The sequence below is a fragment of the Labrus mixtus genome, chromosome 15 (assembly GCF_963584025.1).
Source record: "Labrus mixtus chromosome 15, fLabMix1.1, whole genome shotgun sequence".
Taxonomy (NCBI): Eukaryota; Metazoa; Chordata; class Actinopteri; order Labriformes; family Labridae; genus Labrus; species Labrus mixtus.
Window position 1 is genome coordinate 18,545,134 of NC_083626.1, and position 19,721 is coordinate 18,564,854.

Genomic DNA, 19,721 nt, shown 5'->3' on the forward strand with positions numbered 1-19,721 from the left:
GCCTGTGCCATCTGTTTGGCATGGCTGCGGCTCCGGATTAAGACAATTACTTGTCTGAAGCATCTTTGTCTACAATAAACGTCATGCACAAGTCTAACAGACATGAGAAACCATTTCCATTCTTTTGTTAGTTACACTGGATGACAATTTGTAAGCAAGCAAAATGTCACTGCACCTTTTTATGTATAGGGAACATTTAAAATGATTGATGAATTGCTTTGTTTATCTGCTTTTAACATTTAACAAGCGATATAAAGTCTATTTCTTTAAGCGGACAAAACGTTCTCTGATCTAAATGTTAATGTCAAGATGCTCACAGGTTCATGTGACAATGCAGTTCCACTAACTTGCGCTTAAATAAAGAAATGTCCCTTTATTTGTTCAGCATGTAAGCGATGCTTGTCATTTACTGTGAATTAGACTTGTACAGATATGTTGCCAACACCTGATGTTGGTCTTAACTTAAAATCTATTCATTAAAATGTTTTCTACAGACTCGTGGCAGATTTTAGCTATTTATTAATGACGTTTGAACATTTATGACTGCAGACTTGATGTCTTAGATCAGATAAGAGAAAAACCCACCGGGAAAATGTATTGATGAATTAGCAACACTTGAAAAAACATGATATAGAAAGAAGTTTTGATAGTTTAATTTTTAACAACCTGACAACCCGCAACATTGTTCTTAGCTTATATGACCTAGGCTATAGCATAAAGCAGAAGCTAATACCAATTGGTTGATTGGTTAATTGAATTGGGTTCCGAAGTTATTTGAATGGGGTATTTGGATTTCAAACTATTTTTACGTGTGTGTTTTTATTTTTTTTTTTACCAGCATAGCAGGCTTCGAGCATGGCACGTATTTGCACATCACATAAACGCTAACTGCCTATGCTTTTGTAGGTCACTGTCAAATTTTACAAGTGGATGTAAATCAATTTGTAAAAGGCCAAAAGATAATAGTTGCTCATTCATTGCCACTTCCTGTAGGCTAGTGGCTGTGTAGAAAAATCAGGTGAAGCGCTTCAGAGGGAGGCTGTCGCTTTAAGAAGTAGTTGCATGGAAAAGCTCTTGGAGTAGCTGGTGATTTTCCACTCAAACTGATATTAAACCAAACGCGCACCAGCCCGTAGAATATAATGGTCTCACAGAAAAATACACGAGATTGTGTCACCCAGCGTTAAACGTAGGCAACAAAAACAAGGAACAGCAGGCTGCTCAATAAAACGGGAACAGGTAACCTGGCATCTTCTTTACATGTAAAGTCCGTCATAATTTATGTTTTTGTTTCAACTAAATTAAAATGCAAGAAAGAATCGCAGTTATACTACAGCAGATAAAAACAGCAATTTCAATATAATCCTATTTCTTAAAAGCATTTCACGTCAGAAATGTCACTAGTCGCCGTATTTTGATATCGGGACAGTTGATTTGAATATCTCATGTAAACAGAGAACATTTTCTCTCCTTTTTGTGCCATGATGCTCTCTGTCTTCATTGTTTTCATGCTGATAACGCTATTGGAAAAAAAAAAGCGTCTGTTTACGATCCTGTTTCAAAGAGAGAATAACAACATTAGTAAATCATGTTTAGGCTTCAGAATAGCAGTTGTGGCCGTTGAACCCGGTTTCCTGTGTTCATATCAGATAAGACCAGGGTCCTCGTCTCCCTTTGATCATGTTTTGGGAGGTCTGCTGTGATTTGCTGATCTGCGTTCAGGCGCAACACGGCTTAACTGAGTCATATGGTGTGTGTGTGTGTGTGTGTGTGTGTGTGTGTGTGTGTGTGTGTGCGTGTGTATGGCGGGATGCATTCATTGTCATCTGCAGGCTTGTGGAGCACTATCATCCTCCACATCCACTGAATGCATGAATGCAGAAAATAAATATGCACCCTATGTTGAAGACTCTGCCGAAGTAAATCTGATGATCTAAGACGTTTACTAGTTTCATCTTCTACTAAGTGGCTCGTAACTAACCTACTTCTGTTGTTTCCATCACCTCCAGCAGGTGATTGATTGACGTTGATCTTTTAGTAACCCCCCCCCCCATCCCCACCATCCCCTCTCAGCAGGATAACACCCCAAGGATCACCGTATTGTGTTTATCTGTGGGGGTAGAAAAAGTTCCTCAAAGTAAGGGGTCTGAAGCCATTCAGGCATCTGGAGCCATTCAGGCGTCTACGACCCCTGAAGGTCCCCTGCTGAGAGTTTAACTCCTATTGATTTACAAAAGGGGACTTTTAAGAGTTTCAAGAGTTTAAAATATTGAATGATTATTTTAAACTAGACCACTGGGTCCAAAGTGCGAGGTTTTTATATACTGATCATTTCTGGTTGTGATTAGTTCTCCTGTGCATCTGTGTGCTATAGGGACAATAAAGTGTTTTGTATTGTATCCTATGGTGTTGTATGATTTCTTATGGTATATTATATTGTTTTGGATCTAAATTAAGGGACAATGCTGTTGGATAATCATTATACACTTTGATTTCCTAGATTTTACATTATACTCCTCAAACACTAAACCACATTTATGCCCCTCTTAAAAGTATCTGAATCCGAAGTCCAATCACAGATCAAATATGAAATAAGAGAGGACACGATTAAACCTTAAACTCACGTTTCAGGAAATATCGTCAAAGTAATGAATAGTGTATTTGTCCGTTTGTAAATACACTCATTTGAATTAGTGTGTTTGAATGTATGATGTTGCCTTTTTGTAGTAAAGATCACCATTTGTTTCCTTTCACTTCCTCTGTTTTCCTACTGCACCTCCTTTAGTACACTTCCTGGTTTCACTCTCTCCTCTCCCCCTTGATTGGTTGTTGTTTGCACTCTGTCACTAATTAATTAGATTGAATTCACCTGCCTACTCCTTATTTAAGACTGCACTCATGTTTTCGTCCTCACATGGGGCGGCAGTTCAGCAATGTTAAGGTGGCGGTTACTCTTTAGTTACTATTTAGTCCATTTTAAGTTATCGTAAGTACTTTATTTATCTTTATTTCCTTCAGAAAGTCATCTAATTTGACTTGTTTATTGTGCTAATATTATTTTATTTGTCTTTCAGCATGGATGTTCAATCCCATGTGTGTCTTCTGTTACCCTCATGATTTACCTAATTTGAAGAAATAAACCTGTTGCCTAAACTCAAGTCTTGTTGGATTCCTGCATCCTGACCCGATGCCCCATGGTGATAGTACCTCAGCTTTGAACTCTTCTTAACATGGTCCTTTGAGCCGGAGCCTGACTATTGCCACGGATTCAAGTGAAAGGAAACAAATAGTGATCTTTACTACACTTTTATTCTCAAATAACCACTCCCCCCTGGCTCTCTGTGGGCTTTGTGTTATAAACAAACAGAGCAAAGTTTTTAATCTTTTTAAGGGCAGTTCTCTTCTATGAAATGACCCACATGAAATAGGGTTTTCTTTCTGCTGCGTCCACCTTCAAATACAAATCCTGCAGTCTCTCACAATAGATTAGACCGCATCTGTGAAGGGTTATGCAACCCAAATAGTATTCAGTGCATGAAACCAGCCAAAATATTAAAGATTAAAGCGCAGTGCAAAGCTGAGAGGTGTCAAAGGTGTGCATTTGCACAGTGTCATCAGATGATCCCTGTCCCTCAGTTAAGTTTCAAACTCCACAGCAGAGGACTCCTTCAGTATTTTTATTGACATTTGCATGGCAGCTTTTGTCTGACCATTGTGAGCTCTGGGAGCAGTGAATGGTATCCAAACAGACCGTTGAAGAGCAGAGGAGGCACATGACCTTATTAGGAAATGTTATAAGCTGTTACAGTACGGGTTTACATTTCCCAGATAACACACCAGAAGTCAGGACAGAATGGAGGCCAGTTTTTCTGAACGTCCCGCAAGTCAGGAATTACCTCAGTGAATAAAAATAGTTTTCACACAAAGATGCTTAGAAGTTGCACGGGGATGTTATGAGGGACTTAATATTATTGCTCTAAAACTGCCTTCAGTTCGTCCACTTGTACAGGATCATAACTCAAGACCAACCCCCCCAGTGTTGGAGCAGCCCAGCCTTTCTTTTTCCATCTGACTTGTCCTCTGTGTCTCCAACATGAATAAGAAGTGTGTATGTGACACACACACACGCACCCCCACCCCCACCACCACCAACACCACCACCACTTCACTGTGTATGTGTGTGTGTGTATGTTTGTGGGCAGGGAGTAGTGGGAAGTGGAAATTTACAGTCTCCCACGTTGGTACCTGAGTTGTCGGTCACAGTCAGGCTGCGTCCAATCTCCACTTTGGATTTAATTGTCTTTAGCCAAGGGGCGGGTCCTACTGTCAGCTCCACTTCTTCTGACCCGTGACGGCATAAAGGCATTCAGTACAGAGGAATGGTGACAGCTGAGAGAGAGGAACTCTATACATAGCCGCAGCCATGAAGGAAATGTAAGTTTTCTCAACTGCTTTGCTCGAAAAAGGAGACTTACGTTGTGTGTGTGGACTGTTTTTCTTTCATGATTTGGCTGAATTAAAAGATGTAAAAGATGTGTAGAAACCCTACACATCTTTTAATTCAGTGGGTATTGAAAAACTCTCTTTGTATGTTGAAGTTAAAAATAGAGGGAAAACTGCTTAATGTTTCAATCATTGTTTTTTCTTATCCCTTTTGTTTTGGTTTCTGTTCAGAAAAAGTGAGAGATTTTTAGGTGTAATAATTCTGTTCTGAGATGTTTTCTTAAAAGGGTTAAGGAATGTGCTTTCGAGTATGCCTGGTTTAAATCCCAAGGACAGTTTAAGTCTTATGTCGCTGGCAGACCTTGCAAGCAGGTGAAAACAGTCGCGAGCAGAAGAAGAGTGGGAAATTGGATAAGGGGGGGGGGGGGGAGAGAGAGAGAGAGAGAGAGAAACAGGATGAGAAAACCGTGTGAGCAAGAACTGATCCAGTTATGTAAGGAGGACTGAGAATGGAAAGTGGTCCGAGTTGACTTGTCATGCATAACAGGAAGAGAGAAATCCTAAAGAATGACGGGACGCTGTGTGGACACACAGGGGGATGGAGGGCTTGTTGTTGAAGCGTTGATTAAGCGAAGAGACACATAGTTCTCAGTAGGAATGTGAGAGGACTCTTTCTTCTGAATGCATGCATGCGATCCTGAGAAAGGGGGGTTGTTGTAGTCGCTGTTATGGTTGTACTCGGTTTTCAGTTTTAATATTATTTTGGATTCTTACCATCCATTTGTAAGTGTTGCAATGGGATCAAAACTTTAAAAAAAAAATGTTCCATACAAAAAAAGATCAAAATCATCTCATATCTAAACTTGAGGAGAAAACCTTCCTCAACACTCTTATAATTAATCTCAGATTTTACAATAAATCACAGCTTTCTCATTGTTCCTTTTTTTTCTTTTTCTTAATCTTCATCATGGATCTTAAATCAAACTCATCCTAGAAATGACTTACACTTTCATTCTTGTCATATTAGGGCGTAGTTTCATCTCTTTGGCTCATGCCGAGAAATAGGATCCCTCGGTCATTAATAACATTAATGACAAATCCTGTCCGTTTACAGTGTAAACACTCGAGTGAACTTAATCTGTTGTATCTTCCCGTGCGCAGCGGCGGCGGCGGCTTCAGGAATGCGCAGGGATATCTTCCTCTCTAAATTTGGATTTACAGCAGACTGATTTGTTGCTTGCAAAAGAGAAAGCTAGAGGAAAGTTTTTAGCCAGGGTCAGGCCAGGACTTTAAGGTGTGTGTCGGGGTCCAAATGTTCCCTTCCTGTTCCCTCGGTGACAATGAGCCCCCCTCTGAGCTGCAAAAAAATCCACCCTGGGACACAGAAAGTTGGAAAGCAGAGAGCTAAAACACAAATGTGAAGGTGCAAATGCTTTCACAGGGTGATTGTTCTGCACTTTGGCTGCCACTTTGGTTTTACCCTTTAAAATTTGCAACATGCATATATATTCTTTGATCGTTTACAGATAGACATTCCTTTTCAAGTGTAGAAAATTAAATGTATTCACTAAAGGATGTGAAGGACCCAGTTTTAGCCCTTTACTTTACTCATGATGACCTCCATGCATCAAGTGCTCAGATTAGCCAGATTAGCCACATAGTACTGTATATTATGTACTCAGTGGTTTCACAGTATGCTGTAACGCAATCAGGAGACAGCATTATCTCTCTAATACTCTGCCCTGTCTGTGCCTTATCCTGCTCATCTCTGTACCCCTCTCTTTGACTTTGTCCCTTTTCCCCCGTGTCCCCGTCCACAGCATGGCACAAAAAGAAAAGCTCCAATGCCTGAAGGACTTTCACAAGGACACCCTGAAACCTTCGCCGGGGAAGAGCCCAGGCACGCGGCCCGAGGATGAGGCCGAAGGGAAGGCTCCTCAGAGGGAGAAGTGGGCCAGTAAGCTCGACTTTGTCTTGTCTGTGGCCGGAGGCTTCGTCGGATTAGGAAACGTCTGGCGCTTCCCTTACCTATGTTATAAAAATGGTGGAGGTAGGTGAAAGATGCACAACAGGTGCAACAACGACAACAAAACAATGCTTTGAGATGTCTCACTCTGAGCTTATTTCTGTATCCGTTTTTTCTCAGGTGCATTTCTCATCCCGTACTTCATCTTCCTTTTTGGGGGAGGCCTGCCTGTCTTCTTCTTAGAGGTTGCATTGGGACAGTACACATCTGAGGGAGGGATCACCTGCTGGGCCAAACTCTGCCCCATCTTCACCGGTCAGTAAAAACCTCATTTGTCCAAACACAAAATCTGCCCTGATTTAGTCCCCGTTTCAGTCCAAGTACTCATTATTTAAATCATATTCATCGTTATTCAACATAATATTCTGCTGAAGTACCCCTCCCACCCTTTGTCCCTCCCAGTGTAATTTGACCCCTTTTTCTTCATCAAGCTGCTTTCAGTTGAGTAAACATCGTTTAACAGCTCAGAAAAATAACATTTGAATATGTAAAGCTCTTAACACAAAGTGACATCTTCACATTAAATCTGTTACGCTTACTTTAAAAACAGGGTCAGCCTCAGGTTGAACATACACACGTGTCTACTTACACACACAAACATTCAGATAAAGTGGACACAAAAAGGTTGAAGATGTTTCAAAACATTCAACCATTCTTGGGTTTTGAAGTGTGATGGAATTACAAGTTATTGGTTGCCATGGTAATAGACTTAGCACATTAAAAAAAACATCAAGTTGCCTAGCAATGGGTACAGTCTCACATAGCAGGTCTGCATGAAATGATCATTTTCTCAACATCTGAGCCTACAGGAAGCTATAAATACTGTGTGTCTTCTGTGACGCTGTTGTGAGGTTCGGGTTCTCCTGGTGATCACTTGACCTGAGATCACCATGAGGTCCTGATACTCTTAAGACACTCCAGAGGCCCTTCTTTGCTCTTTTAATGTAACTCTGTCTACCTTTGAGTGACAGCTGAAGACAAGCGCTGAAGCACCACGCCCTCAGCAGCTGCCGTGACGCCCTTACTCATGATCACACGTGACATGGAAAGAGAGGAAAGTGTGCGGCACCAGATCTCTAGCAGCTGCTAACGGTCGCTCCGCTATTCACAGAGCACTGAGGTTTGCTGCCTGTCCATTTGGCACCGCAGAGAGAGTCCACAAGTGGCCCGCTAAAAAAATCACAATCACAAATCTCCTCATTGTCCACCTCCTGCATTCACATGTTTTTATCACAGGGAGACATATGACTTTACTTCCTGCACTCAGTCAAATACACACAGACACACGCACGCACCTGTCACAGCTTTGGCTGACTATCAGTTTGCATTCAGTATGTGGGAACGAGGAGGTGGGGGTGACGGAGATGATGAATTTAAAAATACTCTACAGCAGTAGAAGAGTACCAGGGATTTCTGTCTTCAGGTTCGTGGCAAAGTCATCTAAAAATAGAGTAAAAACACTAATGACATTATAAGAGTAGATACACTACTGAAAAGCTTTGATAGATTTCCCCTCGATAAAGAATGAGCTGTTCCTTTTATTTGTCCCTGCCTTTCAAGTTAATCGGCTGCGGTCTCAAAACTATTTCATTACTTTACTATAATTCTTATTAAAAAAATGTTTTACATCAGGCAGAAAATGTGTTTTACTGCCCTTACTGGTTGAAATTGTTGCCCAATATAAACTCTTATATCACTGATAGATGTGAAATCACTCCCGGCAGTGATCATAAAATGTACTGACACACTCTGAAAGGAAATAATATTTAGTAGTAAATTATAATACTCCTTTTTCTCATTAGTGATGACACCACTGAGAATTATAACTCCACATTTCCCCATAGTGGGCCACCAGCCCAAACACTGCTGTGATTAATGTTGTCTTGAACAAAGAAGTCTCTTTTGTATTCATGATCGTGAATGTTTTGGTGTTGGCCCTTAGCGTTAGGCTACAAGTGCTAGCACGAAGCTAGCTTGCTCCCATTTCAAAGTTTCCACTTTCTGTCACAGAAAGTTTGAATTGTATTCTTTTGAAACAAATGTCAGATTTAGGTACTCTTTCTTTCACAGCTGATATCTCTGTGTATAGACGCCCATATCGGTGATTTATGTACGTTATGCTCCATTGAATTGTTGTTCACCGTTATTCATGGAGCCCTTTAAATTAATGCGTATGTGTCTTTATTCAAGGACCTGCATTTACAACAAGCAAACACAGCAAGTTAATAATTTAATGAGTTGCATTTAACAAAACGGTGTATATAAGAATTTATCGGAGTCCAAACATGAAATATCCAATCTCTCTTAATAGTACAAATGCTGTTTTTTTAAAATCAGATTCACTCAAACAGCTTTAACTATTGATTTGTTGAGCAAGAAAGCTCTAAAAGAAACGTCTTTAAACCACCTGCTCACTTTTAAACAGCACTGAACACAGCTGGCAGCTAGCTGCTTAGCACAATGTAGCAGTGGACAGACACAGTTAGCTGTTAGCTGCTTAACATCATGGCTTATTTAGCATTCACAGAGTAAGATAGTTCCAAGCTAAAAGAGAGTGAATGTTTGACCTACATTCTTTATTGGCAAAAATGCAAATATTTTTCCCCAGCTGCCTCGTAACTAGCCAAAAAAAAAAAGATTATTGCATGTTTTAAAGACGCGATCACACAAGTGAAAACCTAACATATGACTTAAAAATAACAACAACGACAACAGAACACAGTGTCCCCAGTAGATGATATGTGCCCTCTCCTCTTTGTCTCTGCAGGTATTGGCTATGCCTCTGTGGTGATCGTATCACTGCTGAACGTCTACTACATCGTGATCTTGGCCTGGGGTCTCTACTACCTGCTTCAGTGCTTTCAGCCGGAGCTCCCCTGGGCAAAATGCAAACAGCCGTGGAACACAGAGTACTGTATAGAGGACAAAGTCCGCAATAACAAGACCCTGTGGATCACAGCCAACATTACCAACTTCACCTCTCCTGTCACAGAGTTCTGGGAGTGAGTATCCACTGAGAGCCTGCCGAACAGACACAAACACAGGCATTTGTGAATATGCTACAGTAACACTATTGATCTTGCTTATGTAAATATATTTGAACTGGCACAATTCCTTCAAAAGGCACGCTTTACTTTTAGTTCTCCTGGGGTTCATTGTCAACTTTATTTGTACAGCGCTCAAAGTTTGGCTTACGTCGTCAAACTAAACGTACCAATGTAAAGTACCATTCAATCAAACCTATTTTTTTTTTAATTGCCTTTTTTTCCACATGCAGTTGACTTTTATGAAAATTCATTACAACAAACGGCACCAAATTCAAAGTGTTTAAGGATTTGACACTTCATTGTTCCAAAACAGTTTCTCTCAACACTTCACAGAAGTCATGTGTTTGTTTGACTTCTTTTATTGACCTTATGATTAGTTTCTCGGGATCATAATCTGGAAATGTCTCATGAACGACATCATTGTCTGTGTGTGAGAGCGTATCCTTCCCCTTTTCAAGTCCCACAAACTGCCATTAACCCCTGATGTGCCTGCGTGTCCTCTGCAGACGCAACGTCTTGAGCATCTCCTCTGGAATCGAGGACATCGGGCCCCTGAAGTGGGACCTGGCCCTGTGTCTCCTGGCTGTGTGGATTATCTGCTTTTTCTGCATCTGGAAGGGAGTCAAGTCCACAGGGAAAGTGAGTGCTGAGGCGTGGACACATCCTGTACTTACTGTGATGCCTGGAGGTTTTTTGGCCTTCACTTTTTACCCCAACAAGTCATTGACAAAACACTGTTGCTTGGAGAAAAAACACACATGCATTGAAGGCCGTTAGTCTGCAAGATTTAGCAACATACGGCTCCACGCTGTCCTGGAAGTTACTCGTTGGCCAGACTCACTGTCGGCTGTAAACAGCTGAATTGCTGCTCCTTAGCCCTTTCTCTGTTTCTGTTAGTGGGAGAGAAACTGGGAAAGCACCACAGACAGGAGTGACCGTGACAAGAAAATAATTCACTCTATTGGGAATTATTCATAAATCTACTTCTGGATTTAATGAAAAGTGGTATTGTTGTTATTTGGTCCCAGATATTTCCTCTTTTTTTTTTTTTAGCTTAGAATTCATCTTAACCCTTTATTTTGACTTCTGTGGCTGTTAATGAAATAACTAAAACAATGAGTCAGCAGTCTGAATTACATAACCAAGCTTAAAAAGGAAGTTATGTTATTTCCACTTTATATCAAGGACAATAACACAAGGACAAGTGTTTTGACTAACGCTCCTTTGTCCTGTCTAGGTGGTGTACATCACGGCAACTTTCCCATTCGTGATGCTGATCGTGCTGTTGGTTCGTGGAGTGACCCTGCCTGGTGCATCTGAAGGGATCAAATTTTACCTTTACCCTAACCTGACCCGCCTACAAGATCCAGAGGTATTAATCAAATGCTCCTCTTCTCCTCTTTTTCTGTAAAAGCCCCCTACTTTAAACCCTGCTCATATCTTGCACAGTCCTGGAACTGAACGCCTGAAACGACTAGACCTATGTTCTATATTTTGTTGATTCAGGGGAACACGTTCATAAAATGCCTCCCTTGATGAAACCACAGGAAATAGAATTACGAGCTAACAGTGCATGTTGTGACGCAATGAAATTGAAGTTTGGTAATGTGAAACTACAACTAGCAGCTGGCTAGCTAGGCATAAAAACTGGAAACAGCTAGCCTGGCTCCGTCCAAAAATGAAATCCACTCCAGGATTTATTCAGCCCACAAATAAACATTTCAATTTAAAGTACAGCTTACTTGGCAGGGAACTAGACATCAGGACTGTGCTCTTCCTGGAAACAGTTTGATCTCATTGGTCATCTAACTGGCTGTTTGAAGGAACAGAAATTAAAGTTGTATGTTTTTTGGTACTTAACTCCATTAAATCTGATCTAAGGAGTGTTTGGACTAACATCAAACCAAGCAGACTTGTTTTCTTCTTGCTTTGCTAACTCTGATTAGACTTTAACAATCCCGAGTACATGTTATTTATGTGCTTCGGTGTGTTTCAGGTTTGGATTGATGCAGGAACCCAGATTTTCTTCTCCTATGCCATCTGCCTGGGAGCCATGACGTCACTTGGGAGCTACAACAAATACAAATACAACTGCTACAGGTGAGTTGTGATTCCAAGGGGAGGTGCATTGGGACTGTAGTGACAGCAACTCGTGACAGAGAGGGTTGCGTGAAAAAAAAAAAAAAAAGAAAAAAAAAAAATGGGGACTTCGGTTCCGCCTGTGTTCATTAACAACCTCCATGAAATATGTGTGACATAGGGACTGTTTGCTGCTGGGAGGCCTCAACAGCGGTACCAGTTTTGTGTCTGGCTTCGCAATATTTTCCGTCCTGGGCTTCATGGCACAAGAACAAGGGGTGGACATTGCCGATGTGGCAGAGTCAGGTACGAGGGTCCAAGGTGATAGCAGCAGTGATGGTGGGCGCTGCTGCTAAAAAAAAAAAAAAACAGCAACTAAAAAAACCAATTGGATACTCATCAAATGCGCTTGTCTAGCAACAGAAAAATAATGGATGAAAACACTTTCAGAAATATTTTTGTATTCTCGGAAACAATGATGCTAAAATGTAGAGGTATCGGCAATTGCACACTCCTTGATTAGAAAGCCTCAATGAAACAGAACTGTGACGTCAGCTTGAACTATGGTCCACCTTTATTGAGGACAGGTGGCACTGCAGTGGTCAGTACTGTGTGTTATAGCAACACAATGAACTGCGTTGTTACAGAGCTCCTGCATTGGGCCATCATCACTGTTATTGCAGTTGTTCATTGGCATTAGGTGTCCTCATATTTCACATTCAACCCGCTCCTTGCTCGAGGTGGTAAGCCCAGTCGTGCCAGCAGCCTTTGGATCTCCTGAGATGGTCGCCACTGGTTCTGTTTCTGCCTTTGTTTTTTTCTTTTACTCTATGTGGACTTAAAGGAGATGGGTCTTCTTTCAGCATGCTCACTCTGTTCACTTCAAATTAATTTATTGCTGTCTTAATTTCTGTAATTTGAATATATTCATGTGAAATCAAACCACAAGTGTATGGCAGTGTCAGAAAATCTGTGACAGCATGTTAGTATGTACATACATGAAAAAACAGTATGGACCATTATGAATTAAAGGTGCTATACAAGTTAAAAAAAGTTATTGTTATTATTAAGCACTTTTTATAGTGAAATGACCTGCATTTTGTCAGTTCAATAGAGGCATTGGTTTATGTGATTGCTGCCTTTGTGTCTTGTACCTTTATGATATCCTATTGAACCTGTTCATGGCTTTTCTAAAGGTTAGATTTGTAAATGCACACATGAAGTATCAGTACAGCAAAGTGATGTGAAGCAGACTAGCACACAGTAGAAAAGGAGCATGGATGAATGGTTTCCATTTAGGGAAAAGGAGAAGTAAAACAATAAACTGAATGTACAGCCGCTCTGATATGTAAGTGTGTAACCACTTGAACAGAGCCTAATTAGTATGTGCATTTGATTGGTCTGGAATCTCCCTATGTAAACAGTGGGCAGTTATGTAATATGTTTATGGTTAAGAGACAGGGTGTGCATGCAACACTCAAAGGGGAATTTTATTTCCTCATAGTCACGCCACACATAGAATATACACTCGATACGTGAAATGTAACGCATTTCTTTCAAAAGTTGGAGATGTAAGATTATATCTTCTGTAGATAATTACCAGGCCCTACTCAGCCTTTCTAAAGCAGTCTTTACATTATCTCATGCCTTTGTCGTCCGAGCTGAAACCAGACAGAAATATTAATCCTGTCCTCCTCCCTTCTTCCCATCCCCACTCTGTTTTCCCTACAGGTCCCGGCTTGGCCTTCATCGCCTACCCCAAAGCTGTGTCCATGATGCCTATGCCAACCCTGTGGGCCGTCCTCTTCTTCATCATGCTGCTGCTTCTAGGCCTCGACAGCCAGGTCAGCACTCTCGCAATCCCTCTGTGGGGCTAAGTACTGGAGAGTTGGTTGGTGTGTCGCCCGTTAATTCCACACAGACACCTATCAGGCCACCATGGGTTAGTTGGCTCCTGTCAGCCGCAATGTGTAAAACACATCTAGTGTCTCTCTGATCCACATCTCACGTCCGCAAGGGATCAGATAACAGGTGGACAAGAAAAGCAGCCTGTTCACACAAAGGTATTTTACTACCATTCTGAGAGGATCAAGCCCTTTTTAATGCCCTGTCTTCACTCAAAAACATTTTTAAAAGCCTGGTGTTGTTTGTTAATGTTTTTGTTAGCAGAAGTCATTATAACAGCAACACATGCAAGCCATCTAGCCTTGGCAGGAGGCAGAGCTTTGATTAAGACAAGATAATCTAAGTAGACAAAACACAAGTGTCCACCCGAGGGGTTCTCCGGCTAGATCACATTTCCTCCCTCCAAGTGTAATTCTACCCCTGTGCTAACTCAGTCCTGCACATGGCCGGCTACTCATCTCAGCCAACTGCGAGATCATGCCCAAGCTCTAAATTTGAGCACATGTAAATACTTCTGCGAGTGCGGCTATTTCAATGAGAGAAATGTTGCCAGTAACAGTGTTCATGGGTGTGTGGGTGAACTCTTTGACCATGAATTTCAGGCAGATTTACAGCCCTGAATGCTTTATATTGTCTAAGTCCCTCACATATACATGCCTCTGTTATGTAAGGGGTTTTTGTTTGGGTTCTCAGGAAACAAAGAAGAATGTTCTCTTTGCATGCAGACATCTTGCTTTGATAAATCGAAACAATTTCATAATTTTGTTATGGCATTATGAGGCAATACGAAGACACTGGGGAGAAAGAGAGAGAAATGGTGTAGGAGAGGAAGACAGTGATTCACTGTTGTTTGGTTGCTGTTGTGTCTTGGTAGCAACAAACCAGTGTCGCAGAGAGGAGCCCTGTTTAAATTTCTCATTACAGTCCAACAAAGACGGCTCTTATTCTCTGACCACTAGTTTATAGATAGAAAACAAAAGCTACACAGAAAGACACATTGATGTATTTATTCCTCGGAGGTCTTAATAGTTGCTTTTGTGCCCACAGTTTGTTGAAGTGGAAGGACAGATCACCTCCATTGTGGATCTTTACCCAGCCCTCCTCAGGAAGGGTTACCGGCGAGAGATCTTTATAGCTGTGATGTGCTTCATGAGCTATCTCCTGGGGCTCGCCATGGTAACGAAAGTAAGTTCACCAAACAGTCGTTTTAAGGGGTCTCTGAGCTCTTACCTTTTTGCTTCTCATCCTGTTTAGAGAAGAAAAAAAGACACCCTGCTGATTCGGATCCACAGCAGCGATAACGCCACAGAATTTTCCACTTGCTTCATCGTTAAGACCAAATATGGCTTTCTATCATCTTCATCGCTCACTTTCTGTGTGTCTGAATGGAACAATTCGGAATGCCGTTTTCCGTTCGGGCGTTAATCATGCTTTAATAACGTCGTAGCACCTGTTGAACTATGCCTCTGTTGGTAGGGTGCCAGGCATTCTTGTGCGCTGCTTTCAGCACCCTACCCCCCATCCTGCCCCCTCTTATTATTTATACTCCCCTCTATCTCTGTGACTTTCTCTTCTTCTACAAAAATCTGACAGATAATTTGTGTTTCTTTTCTTCTTTTTTTTCCAGGGTGGCATGTATGTGTTTCAACTCTTTGACTACTATGCAGCCAGTGGTGTGTGCCTTTTGTGGGTGGCATTCTTTGAATGCATCGCTGTAGCCTGGGTTTATGGTAAGTGGGAACGACTCCACAAGACGGGTTTTTGTATCAGTGTGTGTCGTTTTTCAAAGTAATGATCCTGAAGAGCACACATGATGTCTTTGCTGGTAAACAAAGATGTCCTTGTGGGTCTTTCCAAGTCAGTAGTAAATATGTTTAACTGCATGCAGGGGTGTGCGGGGCTGGGGAGAGTGATTATGGGGTTGGTCCCGTGCTTGATTGTCATTGGCTATCCAGGATCACACCCACCATTTTGCATTCAGCGTTCATCTTTTAACATTCAGCAAATGGATACGACTATAATAAGAGTGAAAGCAAGGCTGTGGCAAGGCTTTGTTTCCCAATAATAAACAGGTTTAGTTAAAATGTTAATATTTCCATCAAGCTTTCTGATCCTTTCATCTGCTCTTTAAACTTCCTTATGCACCGTGTTGGCAAATCGGTCCGCTGATTTAGTGACATGATTTTGATATTTAGTTTTTTCCCTTTCACGGGAGTTTCTGTTGTACATCAGGATTTATGAACACATGATTCTGAGGATTATAGTGTCGGTTGTAAAGTTGAGCCAGAGGTGGCCCCCATCTGTATTACCCTGCCAATATCTTCATTTAATGAAATCATCCATGTAACATAAAATTGCTCATTGCTTGTTGATTATGTTACAATCTTGTAGATTTATGCTGTGGCCTCTACCTTTACTAATTTTAACTTCTGTGGAGAAATCATGCTTTTAGCATAGCTTTGGAATGTCGCACAGATTTATATAATACAAAAACCCATGGCCTCTGCTGCCCTGAGAAGAGGCCAGTCCAGTATGCAAATCCTAGCATCAGCAAAAGTTATGTAATACTAAAGATGTAATAGTTACTGAATTGACCAAGAATGTTGGATTGCAGATTGTGTTGTTTTTAATTTCGTCAACACTCCAAACCTCCAGATTACCGGTTTCCTTCTTCCTGGTGTTTGTTTTTCAAAATGGACTCAAACAACATGGAGTTACAGAGAGGCATCAGAAAAAACATCAGGCTTACTGAGGGCACATTGAACACAAAGAACAGAAAAAGTGATGACCGAGGAAGAACGTTGTGAAGCAGAGACTGTTAAGACTCAGATAACAGTGTATCATTCATGACCCAGTGGAATTTCATGAGGCATTGAGGGCAGACAACACAGATAACACACGGGTCATGAAACCTGCCAAAAATCCAGAGGTTAATGTCAAGGTCATCTTGTAAAAACAAGGTATCACAGCTTAACTGTTAGGCCTGCTGTTTATGTAACATATCCAATATTTTGACAAACTTTGTTGAAGAATAAAGAAGCACTCCATTTGTTTAAATTCTCTCTGCTTTGTGTTGTAGGAGTTGATAAGTTCTACGATGGAATTGAGGACATGATTGGCTACAGACCAAACCCTTGGATGAAATGGAGCTGGACCATAATCACTCCTGTTCTCTGCATGGTGAGAGATTTTTAGAGCTGTATCTTTTGCCACTTTATTGTATCTGAGTCATGGACACGCACATGTGACAAACGTTCATATTTTAAGGTCACAGACAAGCATTGGAGTTTTTCCTAAAGAGGCATGTGTCTGTTTTCCAGGGCTGCTTTGTCTTCTCCTTGGTGAAGTACAAGCCCTTGACCTATAACAAGGTGTATGAATACCCTGACTGGGCTATTGGCCTGGGCTGGTGTTTGGCCTTGTCCTCCATGATCTGCATCCCCATGGTGATGGTCATCAAGATCTTACAGTCTGAGGGACCCCTGATCGAGGTCAGTATTCTCAACCTAACCTTTTGCTCCTTCTATAAAGAGTTTGAAGCTTTCAGAAAAATGCCAAAGTTTACAAGAGGATTGACGTCACTCTTATATCCATGCATAATGGACATTTTTACAGATATGGTATTCTTAGCCTAGAATAAGAACTTGTAACAGAGGAAACCATCCAACATGGCTCCAAGTCTTACAGAATCCATCTACCAGCAGATATCATTAAGACATATTGTCTCAGAAGGTTGTTTACCTCAGCCCAATAAGAAAGTATGTTGAAGAATCATTAACTACATAGCCAACATGAAACATGTCTACAGACTTATCAAAAAGAAGAGGGTGTAGCTCCATGCCATTGTTATCATAGGACATCAAACAATCATCAATTCCATCTGATGTCCATTTTATGATTCAAGACATTCAAAACATTTTTAATGTTCAATGTTAGCATTCTTAAGCTAATGGTACCTAGCATTGGCCCTCTTTCAGTCGCTTGTGGTAGCTCAAGTTACACAACAATAGCTATAGCTAACGTAATATGTTTGGGAAAGTATCAAAGTTGGTGTAGCTCAGCCATGAAGTTGCAGGAAACCATGTTGTAGATGCTGTTTCAACCTGCTTCCACTCTTTATGCTAGACTTGGCTAATGTGCTAATGGCTGTACATTCGTATGTAGAATGAAGACGTGACTTTTACCTCGTCATCTGACTCAAGGCAACAAAGTTCATTCTTATGTTATGTAAAATGTTTGGATTCAGATTCAGGTGACGTTATTAATCCCAGTTTAATAACTCTATCAGCAAAGCCAGTTTGATGCATTGACGTATGTGAATTTGATTTAAAGTGGCATGTCTGGTACATGCTGAGTCCTGATATTTGTCATTCTACATTTGATAACTGTCATGTCGGGCCTTCAACTGCCCTAGTTTCTTGTGATCACTAGCCTAATTTCTCATCTCCCTCCCCCAGAGGATCAAAGCTGTGGCAGCCCCGGCGAAGTCAGGCGTGAGCTCTCGCCCGAAAGAGTACAACTTGAAGGGCAACGAGTTGACACAGCCCCTGGACCCAAACGAGAACAATGGCTTGATGAAGCCCACCCACACCATTGTAGAAACAATGATGTGAGCGCTCTCTGTGAGAGGAATAAGATTGATGTGCTTTCTGTGTTATCATATTTGCTAACATTGATAATGGTAGGTTTACATTGTCCAGTATATTCATGTTAGAGATACTTTGGTTTGATTTCTATGAAGAGTTATATATTATTGTTGTATTTTTTTCTCTTGTATTTTTTTTTATTTTTTACTATATCAATATTGTTGATGTTTCAATTGTTGTTGCTGTAATTGGCACTGATCTCAGTTTAGGCAGTATTTTGAGATAGAACTTGTTCAATGTTTACTACCTTTCTATTGATTCCGGAGAGATGAAGAATTTACTTTTTTTTTGGTGTAATAGAAGAAAAGAGGAAATTCTTGATTCACAAACTGTAACTAACTAAATGAGTTATTAACTATGTAAAAGGTAGAAACCGTCCAAACCTGCTCAAGTGATTGTGGCCATCGTTGGTGCCCGAGCTAACTTCTTATCTCTTGTTGTTGTCGTCGTTGATCCCCGCAGTGAAAATGAATGTAACCCGAGCCCCCCCACAACTGTCATAGAACAAATCCATAATGTGTTCAGTGGCAATATGCAGTTAAAGATAGAGTTACATCTTGCTTACAAGTTGAACATGGCCTTGGCCAAATACTGTGAGAAATGCGTTCATAAGAAGATCCGTCCGCTGAGGAAGAGGAAGTAAGGAGAAAAGGGAAGTGGCATTTTTAGAGTATTTGTACACTGCCTGTGTGACTACTATAGTCAGTCCCAGTGCATTTATTGAAACCTCTCTTTGCACTTTATATGTTGTCTCAACTTTATTGTAGTGTTTGTTATTATTGCTGCAAGGTATTGCAGTTACATTTGCAACACATTCAGGAGGAAATATTTTTAGCTTCTAACTTTTTGATATTGTAAACTTTGATATACAGTATCTAGTTGTCTCCTTGCTAAGACAAGGGCAAAATAGTAAGTTATCTGACACCAAACATTCTGAGTCATAATAAATGTTAGTGGGATCTGTGAGAACATCACTAAAAAAGTAAAAACATTACTTTTTTTAACATCCATACAGCTCTCTTCATTGTTCATATTTCAGCAGCAGTACCACTGGATTCTAGTTTGTAATGTTCAGTCTAGGCATTTGTATTTGTAGAATTTGAACTGTTTGTAAATCACATATGCCTTTTTGTAACAATTTTATACTGTACATCATATAAACACCATCACTGATTAATTAATTGTACTGAAATCTCAAGCAATTTGTCTTCTAAGTATTGACCTCATGGGGAGCCTGGATGACATTTTTCAGTGTGCAATACTCATTGAAGCAATGGCATTCCCTGCTCCGTCAAAATACACCTTCAAATCAAAAATAATTGTAATGCTCAATGATGTAAGAAATACTGAAGGAATTGTTATCCTGGAGCATGTGTAGGAGTCATCACTGTACCGTGCTGTGTCCATAAACAAATTCTCGTGCTACTTGGAAATTCAAGTTTACCAAAGTATTTTTGTCTCACAATTGTCCCCTTTGAGATGCACATTGCATAATTTCTATATGAATTACAAATAAACATCTTTTTCTTTGGAATTCTTTGGTGTTAATGCATTTTTTATTCTCTAAATATGAAA

General features: G+C 40.7%; 1 protein-coding gene across 3 annotated transcripts; it reads left to right on the forward strand.

Annotated features, from left to right (window-relative positions):
• The first annotated feature begins 1,084 nt into the window (after positions 1-1,084).
• On the forward strand, positions 1,085-19,680 carry LOC132989433 (sodium- and chloride-dependent taurine transporter-like). 3 transcript variants are annotated; one of them, XM_061057078.1, is made up of 14 exons: positions 1,085-1,239; positions 6,264-6,493; positions 6,590-6,724; positions 9,237-9,471; positions 10,023-10,155; positions 10,754-10,888; positions 11,513-11,616; positions 11,777-11,901; positions 13,327-13,439; positions 14,548-14,685; positions 15,128-15,230; positions 16,580-16,680; positions 16,821-16,991; positions 17,958-19,680. In XM_061057078.1, exons 2-14 carry the CDS (start codon positions 6,265-6,267, stop codon positions 18,111-18,113), a joined length of 1,878 nt encoding a protein of 625 aa, XP_060913061.1. In that variant the 5' UTR covers positions 1,085-1,239; position 6,264; the 3' UTR covers positions 18,114-19,680. The 3 variants fall into 3 exon arrangements, with proteins under 3 accessions (XP_060913061.1, XP_060913060.1, XP_060913062.1); XM_061057077.1 differs by lacking the exon at positions 1,085-1,239 and adding an exon at positions 4,223-4,434; XM_061057079.1 differs by lacking the exon at positions 1,085-1,239 and adding an exon at positions 4,951-5,102.
• The last annotated feature ends 41 nt before the right edge of the window (positions 19,681-19,721 follow it).